This window comes from Miniopterus natalensis, chromosome 15 (assembly GCF_054644295.1).
Source record: "Miniopterus natalensis isolate mMinNat1 chromosome 15, mMinNat1.hap1, whole genome shotgun sequence".
In the NCBI taxonomy this organism is placed as follows: domain Eukaryota; kingdom Metazoa; phylum Chordata; class Mammalia; order Chiroptera; family Miniopteridae; genus Miniopterus; species Miniopterus natalensis.
Window position 1 is genome coordinate 22,986,518 of NC_142095.1, and position 20,050 is coordinate 23,006,567.

Genomic DNA, 20,050 nt, shown 5'->3' on the forward strand with positions numbered 1-20,050 from the left:
CCTCTGTCTCTTCTATGGAACAAAAGCCTTGATCTGTTAGGGGAAGGGCTTCTCTGCTGGCCCTGTTAGTGCACATTTATTGAGTTGGGGGAAGACAAAAGAAGAGGGAAAGAATATTCTCCTGGGGAAGAGGCCCTGAGCCCCAGACTGCAGCCAGGGGGTCACACCTCTGAGATCCAGGTACTTAGAGTATGCATAAGACTGAATGTTAATCATAGAACAACGGAGACTGTACCCCCAATCCCCTGCCACTGAGATAAGAAGCTTTGAATAACAAGTAACTGCAGAATGCTACTAGGAGCAGAACAGGATTACGCCAAGAGGCATAGCACAAAGAATCAGAGCTTGCTTTAGTAAACCATCCGCCATGGGAGCCACAAGCTGTCATGCAGGTATTTGAAGCTTGTGATACACTGAGGGTATCATAACAGCCAATCGTAATCCCAGTCCAACTCCTAAACAGATTTACACCCTGCACTAAAGACCTAGCAAAGAAAAGGTGCCCATTTCTAGTTACAAAAATTATTTACCTTAGTTTCTGCTGTCCTGTACATTTCCAGCTTTCGACAAAAACTTACAAGGCATGCAACAGGCAAATTCCTAAGAGAAAGAACAATTATCAGAACTATACTTCGATTAACATAAATGCTGTTATCTGATAAGGGAATTGAAAATGACTAATATGTTAAAGGTATGAACAGAAAAGTGTAAAGTATTAAAGATCAGGTGGCTCATTTTAGTTGAGAGATGGAAACTATAAGAAATAACCAAAAGGAAATGCTAGAAGTTTCATTACACAGTGAAGAGATGCAGGAAACCTTTGGGCTCATCAGTAGATTTGAACAACCAAGGAATCAATGAACTTTTAGATGTCAGTAGAAATTACCCAACTGAAACACACACACACACACACACAAAGTTTTAAAAAAACCAGAAAATCCAAGAGCTTCGGGATAATAGTAAACATTTTAATATATCCATAATTGGAATCCCAGAGCATAATAGAGAAGAAATATTGAAATATGTGAGGAAGTAATACAGAATTTTCCAAAATTAATGTCAGCCATCAAACCACAGGTCCAAGAAACTTAGAGAACACCAAGCAGAATAAATACCTGGCCCCTAAAATGTAAGCAAAACACACCTAAATATACTATATTTAAATTGATTTAAACAAAGGACAAAGAAAATCTTGAAGGTAGCCAGAGAAAAGAGAAACATTACACACAGAGGAACAAAGGTAAAAGTTACAGCAGAAAAACCATGCAAACAAAGAGACAAACGGTAACTTTAAAGTACTGAATGAAAAACACAGCAAAAATACCTTTCAAAAATGCAGACAGAATATAGATACACTCAAACAAAAGCCAAGAGAATGCAAAGTATAATCTCTTAATTTACATAGGTACATTCCTGGAAAATTATGTGCATATTAAACTGGAAAACATACTTTGTGGATTAGTTAATTTTAAATAGGTTTTTTACCTATTTACATGAATGACCACTTGGATATTTGAAAGTTAATTGAGGACAGTTCTTCAGTCTGTGGGATTGTCTTTTACATTGAGGGGTATCTAGCCCCGTCCACTAAATACTAGTAGTGTTTCTAATAATAGTGTTTCTTATGGGGCCTCAACCATTACTTTAATTCAGAATTTTAATCTGTTTTTCAACACATTTTTCTGCATCAGCACTATTCAGCATATGCCAATCATAGTTCTTAATTATGAATTTTAATCACAGGAACTCCTTTGAGAATCACAGATTTAGGGCCTATCTTTATCCCAAGTAACTTAAGCCAACATGGTTGTGATCATTTTTCCTAATTTAAAACAGTTACCTGTGCAAAGGTACATTTAAGTGGGGTTCGTTCGGTAAAGATAAACGTTATTTTGCCAGTAGTTCTTTAAAGATGCTCTTAACTTTATTGAACCAGCTACCTGTTTGAGTTTTACTTACTCTTTTATGGACTACTTACGGAAAGAGCGATCTCTAAAATAGTTTAAAATCAGGGGGATTTTGTAGTTTCAGCACTCTAAGTTGCTCTTAGAAGTAGATCACACTCCCTAAGCAGCGTTCACAAAACCCCTGAGGCAATCTAAAATAATTGTTTTGATGTTCTGATTTTGTCAGGTAGAGTTGTCAGAAAATAATAGAAGGATTGATAAGGTTAGGAATGTAGGAGACTTTTTCTGATAAATTCTATAGTAATTTTATTAAAATTTAAATTCTTATACATGGGTTTCAGACTCGTATTCCTTAGTCATTTAGCGTGTGGGGTTTCTCTCTTCCTCAAACTTCTAGTCAAGATACAGAATGTATTCTGGATATTTATCAAATCTTAGAATAGATAAACCATTTCCCTGCCCAAACCTTAGAGCTCTGGGTTTAATTTTAAAAGTGGAATTTTCCTTTTTTTTTAGTTAACTGATAGATTTGTGAGTGTTCTGTATACTGTGAAGCACTGTGGTGGAGTTAGGAATAATGATAGGGCTATTTCCTAGCCAAATTAGAAACCTATATGTTGCTACTTTGTGTTGGGTGAAAGGAAAATTGTAGCAATTTAAACTGTTTGTCTTTTACTAAATATAAAGAACAATATTTGGATATTAGGATGATTAGTGTAAAATTTTAAGTTATTTTTGTTGTTTGCTTAGGGAATTTTGTTCCCCACTGTGCATTTACTATGGAGATAGAAAAACAGCTACAAGTTAAAATATGACCACTGAAAATCTCCTTTACCCAATAGGGTCTATTTACAATAATAGAGCAAGATTATTAAGTGGCTGTTCATGAGCTGATGAGTTTATTGAACTAATACAATTTGTTCTTGCATAAGTCAAGTTAGCTTCAAAAATAAAATGAAACAGAAATTAGGTCTAAAAAGTTTCAGGAATATGTACAAACAGATATGTAAATGATCAATAGCATTGATTTCACAGACCTGCTTAACTGGACACATTGTGAAGGGTTTTTAGGTGACTATTTCAAGGCATTTTTAGTTCTGGAAAGGAAAGAGTTGTAATCAGGCACCTTGGAAACAATGTTATTTTTTTTTTTTTTCAACCAGATTCATGTCTGTTTTGTGAGAAATAAGAATTACTCCCGCAGATGAAATCAGTATATATATGATTAAAATATGAAGAAACTGGTATCTTTTTCAGTATTTGATTTATTTTGAGTAGACCAACAAAAATTAGCTGCTATGGTATATATGCTTGCCCCTCTCCCCATTAAGATACTACTAAAAGTGTTCCTTCAGATATAGGGGTTGCTTTTGAATTTATCTTGCCCTTTAATTTCATGAATTTAGTTCCTATTTGGAAAGGAATGGATTTTTAGAGAAGGAATGGGGGGATCTTAGATAATTTTGCCCTACCCTACTACAGTGGTGGAAGTATTTCTAAAAAGTATTTTGATGTGACAGACAATGTAAACATTTCGGTGTTATAACTTCTGAGTAATTATTTGGAGATAAAATTGTTAGGTTAAATTTGATATCACACTGGCTTTCTCAACAACATTATCTCTGGAGTTAAGGGATTCTTCAGCAAGAGAGCTAAGATGAAATGTACTAAAATCTTACCTTGTGATCTGTTTTATAGCTTTTTAACATAGGTTATTGTATACATTACACATACTAATTGATGCTTATTTAATGAATTAATTTATTTTTTAATCCTTACCTGAGGATATTTTTTCCATTGCTTTTCAGAGAGAGTAGAAGGGAGAGAGAAATAGAGAGAGGGAGAAAGAGAAAGAGAGAAAGATCGATGTGAGAGAGACACATCGATTGATTGCCTCCTGCCTGCGCCCTAATCAGGGCCAGGGATCAAGCCTGTATCCGAGGTATGTGCCCTTTGCTGGAATTGAACCCGGGACACGTTAGTCCGAGGGCCAACTCTCTAACCACTGAGCCAAGCTGGCAAGGGCTGATTTGTTGTTTATTTAGAGGGAAATGCTTGTGCTTGTACTTGAGTTACATATTAAAACATGAAGCTAAAAATTAAAAACAGGTTAAAGTTTGTAACAGTTTTCCCCCATACATAGCACATTCTAAGACAGCCTAGTTGTAGCTTTTTAATCTGGGTAAAAATTAATGTTCTGTTAACCATTTATATTTTTTACCTTTTTTTTTTTTGAAATTGAACTAATCTGGTGATATAATTCACTCAGATTTTGTATCTAGTTACAAATAAAAGTAGGTCTTTAAGAAGCCAGTGATAAGGGATTCTCTCCTTAGTTATTACACAGAATTAATCACTTAAAGGATTAGCCTTTGCCTTAGCAATAGTTCTTCTTCCCCCTGCATTTTCAATAAGATATGCTTGCATGAGAAAGTATTAAGTTCATAAATTAGTTCCTATCATGTGAATATATACCACATTTTCAGATGCAGTTTTACAATGTAACAGAAAAACTATTTCTGTTCTAGGAGACTTAGGTCAGAAAATAAAGGCAAGGACAATTTTCCCCAACATAAAAGTTTTCACCTACAGCCAAGTTGAAACAACTTTACATTAAGTACCCATATACTCACCTCCAAAATTTTCATGTTAACATTTTACTATACTTACTATAAGTGGGACACCTTTCCATCTTTCCATCCATCTTAGTTTTTGAGGGATTTCAAGACAAACTCTTGTTTCTAATTCATTACATGAGAGCAAAGTTAATGATGAAAGAGTTTATTTTTTCGTCTGTGGACTCAAAGTGGAAAAATGAGTATCCTGTCTGCTCTCAGGAAGTTTTTGTATTTGTGTCAGTCCCAGTCGGTCATGCAAAATATAGGTTTAAAGCATATAACCTTTATTAATGCGAGTTTCTTCATTCACTAATGTATTATTTTTTGAGTACTGTACACTCATTCATTCTTGGCTAAATGAGTGTTCTGTTCACGTTTTTACTTAACTAACATAAACCATGCACATACGCTTAATTTTATTCTGTGTGCGAATTATTTTGCTTAAGCCCAGCTGTAATCTGCCTGGGTGCCTGTGGTGTTAATCTTCTTTCTGTTCTTAGTGTCAATATAATATAGGCATCTGCTCAGTAGACTCTCAAGTTCTGCAGTTTTGTGTCCAAGTCATATCTTCTACAAGATCATTTTCATTTTATCCATAAATGATCTTAAATGGATTGTCAGTTTTACCACCAGTCATAAATTAGATAATGTGAGAACATTAAATGGTGTTTGAAAGCACTAAGCAAGGGAATTCATTGAAAAAGGTGAATCCAGCCAAAATGCTGCATTGCCCTCCCTTTCACTTTTTAACCCTTATACAGTTCTTTCAAAAGAACAAACTGAGAAGTTGCAGAAAAGTTCTGTTGGCGTTGTAATATTAGGGTATAGAATGAAAACAACAGAAGGCGGCTTAGAGGCAAAAATTGGAGATGCTTTCAATATGATTCAGTTAAAATGGGCATGCAGTCTTGAGTTATTCTCATGAAAAAGATGGGTAGGTCTTTGAGAATTTGAAGTGGGACACTTGCAGAAGTGAAGGAGATGATATTTAAGTGATTAGTTTGAACAGATAAATTCTTGCTAATTTGAATAGCATCTCAACAACCGCCAGGATGGCAAATGGTGATATGGCTGCTACCAAGGTCTCATCCAACAGTTTTTACATTTTTTCAGTTGGACAGTTTATTTATAGAATGTGCCAATAAGTGATTATTGGTATCACCTGCTCGATACTTGAGCTACTTGATAATAAAAATTGTGAAGATTTTTATCAGTATTAATTGGAATTATGGTTGGTTAAGAGTTTTTGCCTATGAGCAGCACTTTTAGAAACACCGTTAGAGTTTGTTAAAGAAATATGTACAGAGAAGATATTGAATGGAGGTTAATTTATATTTATGGGGTGAAGTTCTTTTTCCCAAAGTTTCTTAAACCATAGTTAACTTGTAGGCTTCAAACATACATTATAATTTTAAAATATTAGGTTGGTTTCATGTAAAGAAACATTTCTCATAATTAAGATTACAAATGTCTAAGTAGGATTTTTAAAAAGTAGTAAATAAGATTGACTTACAAAATAGTAGTCTTTTGTAGGAATAAAGTTGAAATAAAGAGACGCTTAAGTATTAGGTTATAGTTGACAAGATAATTTTCAAAAATTTCACCTATCACTATTATCTTGATCATATATTTTTTTTCCTTTTAAATGTTTTAGGAAATATAAATTTTAAAGAATAAAATAACAATAAAGTACTGACTTCTTGTGTACTCCACCCAATTCAAGAAAGTTGACATATTGGTGTAGTTGTTTTTGAATGAGTAGGTAAAAATTATGAGCACTGATTAAACCAAAAAAACACTGTACTTTTAAAGGTAGAAATTCTAGGTGATAAACATTGGTGGTATACATTGAATAGGATTGAAATTAATAAAGAAGACTTAGAGATAATCAAGGAATTTAATAATGATAACATTCCCCCCCCAAAAGCCTTAAGATGTACAGGGGCCTTTCAGTAATGTTGAAAATGAAAGGTAATAGAAATACTGAAACTATTGCATACCTGGGGTGGTATATTTAAAGCACAGTAGTGATTGAGGTGGTTGCAGTTCGTAGTGTTGAGTGCTTTTCCTGGGCTGGGCATCACACTGACCTCTTCCAGTTAGCTCATTTAGCTCTCACCGCAGCGCCTTGGGACAGATGATGTCATCTGCATTTTGGGAATCGAGCCCACAGCCTTTTGGGTGCTCAGGATGATGCTCCTTCCCTAAACTTGTTTTAATTCTTTTCCTAAAAGATCGGTTCTAGTTACGTATTTCCTCAAATCAGTGATACCTATGAAGTCATTCTTTAGATCTTTTAATTCTTAAATTTGCTTTGCTGTGAGATTATTTTGCTTCTCTCCCCACTCCTCATGCCCCACCCCACACCCCCTGGACCCCTCAGGATTTATTACACATCTTTATTCCTTCTGAGTCATACCCTAAGTTCTTTGTGGCTGTCATTTAAAAATCTTTATTATTTTCCTCTCATTTTAATTTTTGTTTTGTTAATTCTCACCTGAGAGAGAGTGGAAGGGAGGGAGAGACAGACAGACATTGCTGTGAGAGAGACACATCAATTGGTTGCCTCCTGCCCGCCCCCGACCTGGGCAGGGAGAACCTGCAACCCAGGTACATGCCCTTCACTGGGAATTGAACCCCCAGCCCTTCGGTCCAAGGGCCGAAGCTCTAACCACTGAACAAAACCAGCCAGGGCACTTTCATTTTAATTTTAAAGTTTCGTAATGATGTCAGCCAGTCTTTACTCAAACACATTTTCTTCCATGTCAGTTTTCCCAAGATAGGCCCTTGGTACAGAGTCAGTCATTCTAATGTCTTAAACTATGGAATAGGATTCCAAACTCCATTCCTTGGAATCAGTCATTCACCTTTTCTGTTCTCCTTTTTCTTCCATTGTTCCAGTCTTCAGCTATAGTATATAAGGGAAATAACTGTAGACCTATATTTTTCACTTTATGGGCATGTTCTCAGAAATCCTATATTTCATTTCAGCAGTATCATTTGCTGCAGATGATTCAGAAAGTTGGAATAATGTTTGATGGTTTAGTAAGTTTTGGTTGGCTGCCTGTGCCATCCCAGATACACAGTCCAGAAAAAAACAAAACACACCAACTGGCAGGACTATATTTAGCTATTTCCATACATGCTTGGAGAAAGATGTCAGTTGACTGTTAAGAGAAATTTCCTCTCTGGTAACAATAAAGTTTCTCTAAATTTGTTGTTACTTGTGGTTCTCTTATTATTCCTCAGCATGAATTGATGCTTTTCCAGAAAGTTTGACCACACCTTATTTGGGAGGAGTACCTCTTTAGAGCATCAGGTTTGAACTGGACATCAGAATTTCCCATCGGATTGCTCCATTTCACTCAGTCACTCAAGTACTTACTGAGCACCTGTTTTGTGTCAGGCACTCTTGTAGGGTCAGGGGATATATAGCATATATATACATACTATATATACACAAACATAGGCATGCTTAACAGACAAAAACGCCTCTCTGGATATTCTAGTAGGTTTAGATGAATGACAAACATAACTTTCACATTAAACTATGAAATGAAAGGTGCCGTGGAGGAAAATGAGCAGGAGTCAGACAAGAATAGAGAGTGTAGAATGAGGAAGATGGTTACAATTTAAAACAAGATAGTTAGGATAGGCCTCATTGTAAAGGTGACATTTGAACACAGATTTGAGGTGAAGATGTGAGCCATATAGATATCTCGAGGAAGGGCATTCTACATAGAGTAACAGAAGTCTTCACTAACTTGCTAATACAAAGAAAAGTAGGAGGAATGAAGAAAGCAATTTCAAAACAGAGGTGTCTGTAAAATGGTTTTACTACTCAGGCATATTCCCAAGAGAAATGAAAACATGTCCATGCAAACTGAATGTTTTGAGTAGTGTGATTTATAATAGCCAAAAGTAGAAGCAACACCAATTTTCATCAACTGATGAGTGGATAAACAAAAGGTGGTATTATATATACACAGTAGAAGGAAACTAATCCATGCCATAACGTGTATAAACTTTGAAAATATTGTGCTAAGCATAAGAAGCCAGTCACAAACACCACATATTGCATGATTCCATTTATATGATATGTCCAAAATAGCAAACCCGTAGTGACAGAAAGTAGATTGGTGGTTGCCAGGTGCTGGGAGTAAAGCGGAATAGGGGAGTGACTGCAAGCAGGGTTTCCTTTTGGGGGATAAAACATGTTCCAAAAATAGTTGTGGTTGTAGAACTCTGAACATATTAGAGATCCCTGAATTATACACTTTAAAAGGGCGAATTTGATGGTGTGATTGTTTCAAAAATTGTTATAAAAGTGCTTTTGAAGGAATATGATTTTATTTTAATTATGAAAAAAATATTTGCTGGTTAAAAAAAATTAGGCCAGTGTATAAAGAAAGATACTTATAAAAGAAAGCTTAATTGAATCACAGTTCCAACCATTCAGTTTGCATTATTGACACTTCGGTATGAATCTTAAAATATTTTTTAGAGTGCATTTCTAATTATTGAGGATAGGAAAAATTAGCCAAGCCACAAAAGAAGAAATAAATGGCATATTCATTTTAAATTTTTATTCAGTATGAAGCAAATGATGTAGTATTTTTAAACTTTATCATCAGTCTTATTAGTAGCCAGTTCAAATAACTTATTGTGTAAACTTAACTAAATTAAAATTTTTTCATCAAACAATTGGATTCTGGATTTTATAAACTTCAGGGTTATAGTCAACAAACTAATTGTAAAATATTGCACATAACATAGTCTGTCACATATTGCACATAACATGGTATGAGGTCATACCATGTGTGATTCATCAGACAAGTTTGACAGTCTTAAACTGCTCTACATCCTGTTTAACCAGAGTAGTTCACTAACCAGACTGCTATAAAAGTTTCAATTTCAACACATACTCTCAATTTCTGCACTTATTCTAGTATATTCATACAGTGGAACATCATGTAGCCATAAAATCATTTTTCCCAAAGAATATTTAATTCCATGGGGAAAGATTGACATTTAATTCCATGGTGAAAATGGGTTAAGCGGAACAATTGACAATCTCAGTTTTGTTTAAAAAAAAAAAAAAAAAAAAAGCCACCTATTTTTCCTAAATAGAAGGGAGGCTAGAATAATTATCTTTGGATGTGGGGATGAAAGATTATTAATTTATGAACATTTTAGATTTCTTACTGTGGACATGCATTACTTTTGTAATGAGAATACTGTTATATTTGTTAAATCTTACTCATTTACAATCGGTTGCCTTTAAATTGACAAAAACACAGCTGGCACTTAGCACCTCAACAAAAGCCTTTTGTATTGCTTTGACCCTTGGCAGACGTTTTCAGGTGCCTGTCATTTGCCAAAGCATTGTTTGACATGTGAGATTTAAACATTCATTTACTTTAACATTTTTTATTGGGTTATTTACACTTGGGATATTGATAGAGGTCAGGACTTGTCCTCAGGAAGCCCAAAGCAGTGGAAGAGAGCAGACAGTCACAATGTGGTGTGCTGAAGGCTGTGATAGGTGAATAGACCATTCCCTCTCCTTGAAAACCAATAGTCTAGGAGAAAAAGTTGTGCCTCAAACTCAGTACCCTATGGCAGGCTATGGAAGTATGGTATGGGAAATTCATGAAAAACTCTAAGGATAACACTGTACTAAATTCACCCATATTTTTATCTTCCAGGTTTCAGCACAAAATGAACATAATCAGGGAAAATAAGGATTTGGCATGTTTCTACACAACAAAACATTCGTGGAGGGGAAAGTAAGTATTTCTGTTGGTTTTATATTCCTGTGCTTCTATAAAGTATTACTGTAAACATTACTTTTTCAGTATCTTGAGTTGTACACAACTCAGTAATGCCATTCAGCCTTTTCTTCTGAAAAGCATCTGTGCATATTTCAAATCCAAATGCTACATTTAGAGTAATTATTGTTCTTTTTTCTTTTGACATTTCTGGTTTTCTTTGTCTGGCTTGGCAAGGAGTTTGGTGAGAATTAAAAATAGCAACTAAAAGGAAAATAAACCAGTTACCCACCCTCTTGATTACTATCAATTAATACTTAGGTTATGCAGTAGTAACATAGTGTTACCTTCACAACTTTATCACCCAGAGACTAGCCTGTGTGTGATCAACACATTTTCATGTCCATTTGACTGTCAGAGAAAACATACCACTAGTGCATTTTGTAATCTTTTTTAGGTGTGTAATGAAATTTAAAAACTGGGTTTGATCTTTTCCTTGGGACAGGGCAGTGACATTTTTCAGTAGCTTGCTGGGTCAGATCAAGGTGTAGTTGCTTTGTTTCCTTTTTGTAAAATGGATGGCAATTCCTGGCCCTCAGATTGCTGTAAGGATTAGATAACATGATATGAAGTGTGTGAAGATTTTAAAATTACACCTTAAATGCACTGAGTAGTCAATGAATAGCACATGTTGACCATTAGAAAAAAGTTTAGTCTCTGGTTCTTTTGAATGTGCCACATTAAAATGAATGTGCCACATTTTGACAAATAGGTGAGTACATTATTCCAGACTAGGCCTCAGAGAGATAAAACATGATGTGTGTACAGAACCAATAACTTTAGTTTTTGTTCTTAACTTCATTTTTTAGGTTACAGTGTGGTAACTTCTTAGAATGGTGCAACTAATTTTGAATTCTGTAGCGTTTCTGGTTTTCATTGGCAAACTGATTATAATTTTGAAAGATTTGAGTGTTTTAATTTTTTTCTTTTAGCAGCTCAGTTATATGAGTTCCTAAAATAGATGGCATAATTGTTTTCCTTGTAGAATACTTGTTTTGAAATTTTTTCTTCAGTTAATTTCATTGAGCAAAGTTAGAGAGAAAATTGGCATATCTAGGGTAATTTGAGTCTCCCTAGTTCTTTAAGGATCCTTAAAAATCTTGTATATTTAAATGGTTCTTATTTTTTCCTCAAGTGATAGATTGCTCCAATCATCATAATATAACTTCTGTTTTTAATACAATTAAAGTATGCTGATGCATTAATTCTAAAGAACAAACTTAATTTTTTGTCAATCAGACTTTCAATTTGAATTCTCTTTCCTAGTTCAACGTAGTTCCTTCAACCATTTTAAAATAAATTTTGGCCACCGATTTCTAGAAAATAAGTTCTGAAGAACAGTGGTCAATATCTGCAGTACTGGAATGAATAGAATTACTTTTTGGAAAGGTTAGTTTCCAAACCATTAAAACTAGCCAGCTTTGCCCAGGGTACTATAAAGGTTCAAGCTACATGTTATGGGAACTAGACTAGTAGCAAAAGCTTCTTTCAACTCTGAGTAGATAAGATCTCTTTTGATTTACATGAGCGCCATTGAATAGACTAGCCACTAAAAGGATTGAGGATCTTAATTTTAGAAGTAATATACAAAGGTTTTATGACCTCAAGAAATTTGACCACTGTTATTTTATAGGAAACATAAGCTTTTTCTGTACTTTACAAATAGGAAGTAACGTTGAATTTTCTCTAGCGTGAGAGAACTGAATAATATGAATTTCTTTGGAGAAAAGTATGACATTGTGATGGCAGCCAATATTTTTGTGGTTTCTCTTTCTATTGACGCTATCATACATGCCTAAATGATACAAGCTAGTTAAGAGTATTCAAGTCTAAAACTAACTTTCCAACAATAACTGACAAGTATCTTAGCTCTTACGACTTTGAAGTTTGTTTCAGATGTCTCAGTTAACTAAATAATAAATAAAATGTAGGTCTTTAAGGGACTGATTCTCTGATTTACTGCTGTATCATTGAACCAAGTACAGTGATAGGTGCTCATGTAATACTGGGTCAATTCATGGTAATACTAAGTACAGTATCTGAGCCAATGTATTAGTTTTATATTTTTTAAAGTTACCATATGAAAAAAAATCGTGTTATAAAAAGTTGTTAAAAAGTGGAAAGCAATATTCATAAGGACTGGAAAGTTGAAGAGTGATACAACATTTTTATTTGCAGGAGTTAAAGTAACAGGAGTGTGTTTGTTTTAGTGTAAGTTAATATAAGTTTATTCAGCCTATTAAAAAATCTGAACATCACCTGTCAAATCCAAAACTTGATTATTGCCCCAGCTTTGCTTTCAGTGGCCTTTCTTTCCTTTCCGTGGCCTTTCTGATCTTTATCAGCTGTTATTACCACAGCACATTGACTCTTTCTTATCTTTATCACTGACTGCTATGGGGGCAGAAACCCCATAAATAAAGCAGTCGCCTCAAACAGTTTTTTTATCTTTTGAATAGCATTAGTTTCATGATTCTAAGTAACATTATAGTAAATGGGTAATATAAATCATATTTCTTAATAAGCTATCACATTAGAATAAATCTGTGAGTTACAAAAATTTAAGTAGAAAAAGCAATGCCTACTCTTCTTGTAGGCATTTATTGATGTGTGTAACTTTAGTTCCTCAATAAAAAGGAAACAAAAACAGTAAGAAAAGTCAATAATGACTATTAACTTCTTAGTTGGGTGAAAAGTTGTTTGCTTTCACGTATCTTTGTGTTACATATGTGCATGGCATTTTCTGTCATCAGTGTCTCATATATGTTTTGTTTGCATTAGTCTTTATTTTGTAATTTGATTTTATATAGCTTTATTTTTGTAATAAAAACCTACTTTTAGTATGATCATTTTAAAGGATTAGCCAACAAATTCATCTTAAACCCCATAGAGCACCAACTTTTTATTCATAACCACTATAACATCTGGAAAAGACTAAGTTCATGTTTTTATGAAAGAAAATACATTTTATTCACTATCTGCAAAGAAAAATGATCTCTTGATCTTAATGGCGATACACCTAGTGTTACCCTTGAGTCTGATAAAGGCTATTGGTTTAAGGTAATATATCTTGTCTTACTGTATTAATAGTTTAACTCAGAAAAACATACTCTCCATAGATAACCAAAAAGGCATTTGATTATATTTAACATCCATTTTTGATCATTTAATCCCTTAGAAAAATATGTTAATAAAATTCATCACAGTTAGTGGAGTATCTCTATTTTAGTAATATTAAACTCTTTTTTCCTAAAATGAACCTTCTTTGGTCGTGGTGTATTACTGTTTTAATATTCTACTTGATTCTTATTGCTGATATTAATTAAAAAAATAGATTGATGTATTTTTTCCTTCTTTTTTTGTGTTGTCTTATCATGTTTTAGTGTCACTAAAAGAATTGAGAAGCTTTCCTTAGACTGTTTTCTGGAACAATTTAAGAAGCATGGGACTTGATCTGTTCCTTTAAAGTTTTATCTCCTTGTTTGAGCTTGGTGCATTTAGGATGTAACTCTTTGCAGCTTTATTAAATTCTCCTATATTGGGGTTGATTTATTCTTAGTTTTCAGATTTATCAGCATAGATTTATACACATTATTTTTCATTTTTGTATGTCTATAGTTATAAATTATTCTAAATTTTGGGTTTTTTCTTAGACTAATGTTTTACCTATTTTATTTCCAAGGAAGGAATTCTTCAGTTTTAAATAAGGTTTTCTAATTCAGTTTCATTTTTATCATTATGCATTCCTCGTCTCCTTTAGATACTTGTTACTTTAAGTGAAGGAAATGAAGTGAGAAGTGAAAATTGCTTGTCTGCGATGTGTGCTTCCGACTTCTATAAAATTGCAACACTTAAATGTAATAGGTAGTTGCTTAAATAGGAATGATTAATGTGGCTTTGACCAGTTGCAGGTCATAGCTTTTCCTTTTTTGTATCATGGTTTTGTTAAAAGGATATTTTGAAAGAATTAGAAATGTGCAGAGTGTGTGTGTGTGTGTGTGTGTGTGTGTGTTTAATTAAAGTTTTTCCATTTAGAATCTTTTGGCATCAGGTGGTGATTTGCTAACTTCATGTATATTAACAACACAAGATTGCTTGCATAGATCATATTTTTCAACTTAAGGATCGCACAAGTTCACAGTCAAATGAATGGTAGGTAGGTTTTAATAGCAATAATATTTTAGAATGTTAAAAAATGTGAGAATATAAAACTAAGCTATATTTAGTCACAGCCAACTAACACATTTCTGTTTATTTATTGAAATGTTCCTTTTGTGTTGATGTCATACATATTTTCTTATAAAATGTTACTTTTACTTAAGACTAAATTTAAGTACTTGTTTTCCTTTGTAGGTATAAGCGTGTCTTTTCAGTTGGAACCCATGCGATTACTACATATAATCCCAATACTTTAGAAGTAACAAATCAGGTAATCATGTTAGAAGCTATTAAAAGCCAGGATATGACCCATAACTCTTTGGCCTGAAATCAGCTCAATGCTCAGAACCAAAAATAAATAAAAAGGGAGGCAGGAAGAGAATGTGCTTATATCTAGGCTCTAAATGGTATAACTTTTTGATAAGTTACCATAGATTGTAGCCATCTTGTTTATGTAAAATTGGTAAATTAGTTCTTTATATTTTTTAAGGCTGCATTGTTAGTGTACCACAGGCATACATAAGTCATAAGTGCAGTCACAAGGGTAGTGGTTGGAAAATACTTGTCATGAAACCAGGACTACTGATTATAAAGTCAAGACTAATCTGAACACGGATAAGTAAACATATTTATATATATTGTAGCTCACTTTAATTTTAAATTAGGCATGTTTTACAGATTCCTCTTTGTGTTGTTTTTAACAGATTTGCAGGTAATGATAAGATTTTATTCTCCAGTTTCTCTCCTAAGTATTTATTTTAGTTGCTTTGGATTAATGTCATTAATCATTAAAATTGGAATACAGATAGGATTCTTTTTATTGTTGTCTCTGATGATTGAAAACCTTTAAAAATTCTGGTGTTATAGAATTACTCTAAGACATAACTTCTAGACCTCAGTATTATTTTGTAAAATTTTCTTATTTAATGATCATCAAGTTAAAGTAGTGAAAATAGTAGTTGTGTTGTTTCACTGTATTATAAGGCCGGTTCACAAATCTCTTTCTTTCTAGTGGCCTTACGGAGATATTTGCAGCATCAGCCCTGTTGGCAAAGGACAAGGAGCGGAGTTCAGCCTCACCTTTCGTAAGGGCAGTGGAAGAAAGTCAGAGACTTTAAAGTTTTCTACAGAGCACAGAACGGAACTTCTCACAGAGGCATTGGTAAGAAAGGTTCCATGTTAATAAACTAAACTTCTCTTTTTAAAATGAAAGTTATATTAAAGTAAAATATTCATGTTCCGAGCCTCTGGTCCTGCTCTGCTCAGGTTCTTTTTCAACCTTTAGCAGGATCACTTCTCTCTAGCTGAAAGACTGGAACATCCTGCATAGTTGATAGTATTAGCCTTTTTAAGTGTATATACAGAACAAAGCAGTCATATGTTTAATTACTGTGTCTTGTTTTTCAGTAAAGTTCCACACACTTTCTATTTAATACCCTTTTAAAATATCAGGGTTACCAGTTGGGATAATACTTGTTCTGGATTCTTCCCTACCTGTTACCAACTCTGGTTATGTTTTCTCTTTCAGAGATTTAGGACTGATTTTTCAGAAGGAAAAATCACAGGAAGGGTAAGTATTTAACATTTATTAATCTCTATATTTATTTGTTTAAATGTTACCCTTTATTGTAAAAATCATTCCATGATCTGTGTTCTTTTTCTGGCAAAGATAAAAGGAAAAAAAGGAAACACAATTTTAATGTTGCCTGATACTGCATGATAGAGATGAATGTAGTTTAACAGGAAACTCAAATATGAGGAATTAGATTTATGACTGCTAAAGCTGGTATTTGGGAAAAATCTTTAGGCAGAAAACTATGGAGCATTAAAAATGACGCTGTCACCGTTCAGCTAGTCTTGGCTCAGTATTCTAAAGAGCAACAGTAAGCATCACACTGCTGATAATACCTGTTGGAAAGTGCAATTGTTTTTTGGTCTAGGAGTTTCCTGTTTCAGAAATATGGAAGTTGCAAGGTTTGGGCATATCAAAACTGTCTTATTACATTTTCTTGCAGTGGATCTGGCTGGTAATGTAGCTTTGCATGGTGCACGGACAGCTTTGGGGAAATCATGGTTACTTGTTAGAATCTTCTTAACTTTTCCCCAGGCCTCCAGTCATGTTACAGCAGCATTTAAACTAAACCAGCAACTTCTGGGCTGAGGAAATGGATATTTATGCTCTTTTCACTCCCTTGAAATACTTTTTTCCCCACAAGAAGTATGCTTTTATTATTGGGGTTAGGAGGGGGCAGAATAATGCCTAAACTCATAGCACTGTTCAGAGCTCAAGCTTCTGGGGAAAGATAGGAACTGAATTCTGATATGCTGGCAGTACCATTCCCCTATCTTTTTAAAGCCCCCATCATCTACTGTTTTAACATCCCAGAAGCCTTACTGATCTTGGCTGGTTGCCCTGGAACCATTTAAAATAATTTAATGGCAATGGCAAGCTGCTTGTTTCTTGTTCCTGATGAGATACAGATTTCTATAAATCATAATTCGGTGTTCTCATTTTAATTATGTTAGCAGGTGAGCTTTCTGTACATCTCAGCTGTTTAGAAGACAACGGCTTCCAAAAGCGTACTTATAGATTTGATTTTGTTTATAAGCTCTCCTTTATATCAGTTAACTTCAGCCTCTTAATACTTTTCAGGACTGTGGTAGAAACAGTATCTCTAGAGGATTGCCTGAAGGACAGCCTACCTGGTATTATATTGGGAATAAGCGGTCCTCTCCCCACAAGTGCTGTGCTGCCCAGACTGTGCTCTTGCATAAGATGAATTTGGCCCTCGGGCCTTCAAAATTGCCCCTAGATGTACCCTAAATCAGGGTCTTTGAAATCTCTTTTTTGGCCTTCAAAATCCTGAGGGATATGATGTGTTCTGTCAGGCATGTCTCATTATGACAGTTGATTATCTGCTGGGAGGAATGGAGAATATCCTGCAGAGTGGGTTTTGGACATGTAAACAAGATTGATTAGAAAAGCACCAGCTTTTTGTGGCTTCCCTTCTCCCCTCTCCTGGGAGAGGTGTGGTGCCGCTTTCTGCTGTAGCTCAGAGTCAAGGCTGTAAGTGGCTTCTGGGTTAACGCAGGCCCTTTAGCCTTCTGCAGAGCGCCTTTCATGGCACTGTGATGTGTATCATGCCCTCAGTCAGTAGTTCTGAGGGGACTTGGTTCCATACGATCCCATGAACCTCATGTGGGGTTTAGTATGTAATGCCTTACTCTTTTCGGAACACATACAAGAGAATTTCTCTCTTATTTCAGCATTGGAAAATGGGCTTTTTGGATGAGCAAGGGGGTATTAGCTCACATCTAACAATTAGTTATCCTTGTATTCTTGGCCTCATTTTACCTCTATTTAATTTTTTTCTGTACCATAAATTTTGGTTAGCAGCCTCAGCTAAACCTTTTTTTTTTCTTTTTAAGAATTTAAACTGTGTCATGAATGGATGTTGACCGTTCTAACATTTCTGATACTAGGTACTTCAATTTATGAAAGAATGTTATGGTCTGAATGCAATTTTACTTGCTAACGAGGTCAATCTAAAGAGAATTTCCCATTGGTGTGATTAGAAAAGCTTAAAGTCAGACTGAGACTTTGGCTTTTTTTTGTGTGTAGAAAGAAATCATTATATTAATAGACTGAACTAACTCATGTTGTTTAAATTGAATACTGTCACTTCCCCGAAATGTGACTTAGCCCTTTTCCATATCTAACTTAACTAAAAGAATCCATCAACAAAAGTTGAATCTTTTCCTCAATAAAACTTTTTCAGAATAACATTCCTACTTAAAATTTCCTTTATTTTCTTTTTATAGATTTTCAAGAGTGACTTAAAATTGTTTTACAAAATATTATAACCAAAAACTTTGTTAATTTAATAAGGACATATTTTCTTCTATTAGAGTGAACATTCTTAATGAAATAAACACAAATCTCCAAATAGCTAAAATTAATGTTTTTAACAATTTGAATAGTAGCTTTAAATATTTATAGTATTGTTTAGATTTCTGATTGTTTTTCAGCGACTGGTGCAGTAAATGTAACTTTATTGTATGGTAAGTGTATATATGAACCTAAAATTAATATTATTTTTCTCTAGAGATATAACTGTTATAAGCATCACTGGAGTGATACCAGAAAACCTGTCATTTTGGAAGTAACTCCTGGAGGCTTTGACCAGATTAACCCTGCAACTAACAGAGTCCTCTGTTCCTATGACTACAGAAATATTGAGGGCTTTGTGGATCTCTCTGACTATCAAGGAGGGTTCTGTATACTTTACGGAGGGTTTAGTAGATTGGTAAGTTCTGCTTTAAAAGTCATTTAAAAGGGGATGTGAGCATTTGAAGGAAAACGGGGTTACCGCTTCATTTTGAAATTTCATGTGACTCTTTTGGGAGGGAATACGGTATTAAGAGTTTAGGCTTTGGTATCTAAGAGCTTGAATCTCAATTTGTAGCTCTCTAGAACAAGGAGAGTATAGTATATGTGACATAGGTTTTGTTGTTTGTGTTTTTTATCTTGACATTGAGGTTGAGGTGAGATAATTTATGTAAGATACTTACTAGCAGAGCGTGTGGCTTTATATTCAATAAATGGTAGGTTAGAATTATTTTTATTAGTATTAATGTCTTACTGGCAAGTGTCTATTCTTCGAAAAGTAATTTAAAATCTATTTTTTTATAGCTTTTTTCCCCCCCTTTGCACAGCTGTTTGTAATCTGAAATCTGAATATTTATTGAAACTTCAGATTTGGAATTTTAGCATATTTTTATATTAAAATTATGAATTATATGTGAATTGTGGGGGACAGCAAAAGCCATTTAAAATGTTGAGACCCTTGCCTGGCTGGCTCAGCGGTTGAGCATCAATCTATGATCCAGGAGATCACAGTTTGATTCCCTGTCAGGGCACATTGTCCAGATTACGGGCTCGATCCCCAGTTGGAGGCATGCAGGAGGCAGCCAGTCAATGACTTTCTCATCATTGATGTTTCTATCACTCTCCCCCTCTCCCTTTCTCTCAAATCAATAAAGATATATTAAAATAAATAAAAAATAAAATGTTGAGACCTTGTTTATCAGCATTAGAAGCTGAGCTATAGATCATGTTCAGCTTCTAATGTCTTTTTTTATAAGAAACATCAATACTTCCTCAGTGAAAGCCCACATCTCAAAGATGAGCAGTAGTGAGAGAGGGTGTCCACATGGAAAGGCTCAGTTGAATCTACTCTCAAGAATCCTTTCTCTTGAGAATTTTAATTCCTGTAGCTACCTTAGAGGCCTGGGAACACTACACCAAGATTTAGTGTTCTTTTTCTTTTTTTATTGAATTTATTGGGGTGGCACTAGTTAACGAAATTATACAGATTTCAGGTGCACAATCTACAATACATCATCTGTACACTGTATTGTGTTCACCACCTCAAATCAAGTCTCCATCCATTACCATTTACCCATCCTATACCCTCCTGCACCACCCCCGAAGATTTAGTATTCTGTACCTAAATTATCCTTACTTGGCTGGCAG

General features: G+C 34.4%; 1 protein-coding gene across 2 annotated transcripts in view; it reads left to right on the plus strand.

Annotated features, from left to right (window-relative positions):
• The window catches only part of DNAJC13 (DnaJ heat shock protein family (Hsp40) member C13), a 95,372-nt gene that overhangs the window by 2,894 nt on the left and 72,428 nt on the right, over positions 1 to 20,050 (plus strand). For both annotated transcript variants that reach the window (XR_015715701.1, XM_016224334.2), the window contains exons 2-6: positions 10,234 to 10,314; positions 14,710 to 14,785; positions 15,527 to 15,676; positions 16,043 to 16,084; positions 18,621 to 18,821. Coding sequence is in view for 1 of the 2 variants with exons in the window: in XM_016224334.2 (XP_016079820.2) it covers positions 10,247 to 10,314; positions 14,710 to 14,785; positions 15,527 to 15,676; positions 16,043 to 16,084; positions 18,621 to 18,821 (537 nt within the window). In the remaining variant the exon portion in view is untranslated. The remainder of the gene's footprint in view (positions 1 to 10,233; positions 10,315 to 14,709; positions 14,786 to 15,526; positions 15,677 to 16,042; positions 16,085 to 18,620; positions 18,822 to 20,050) is intronic.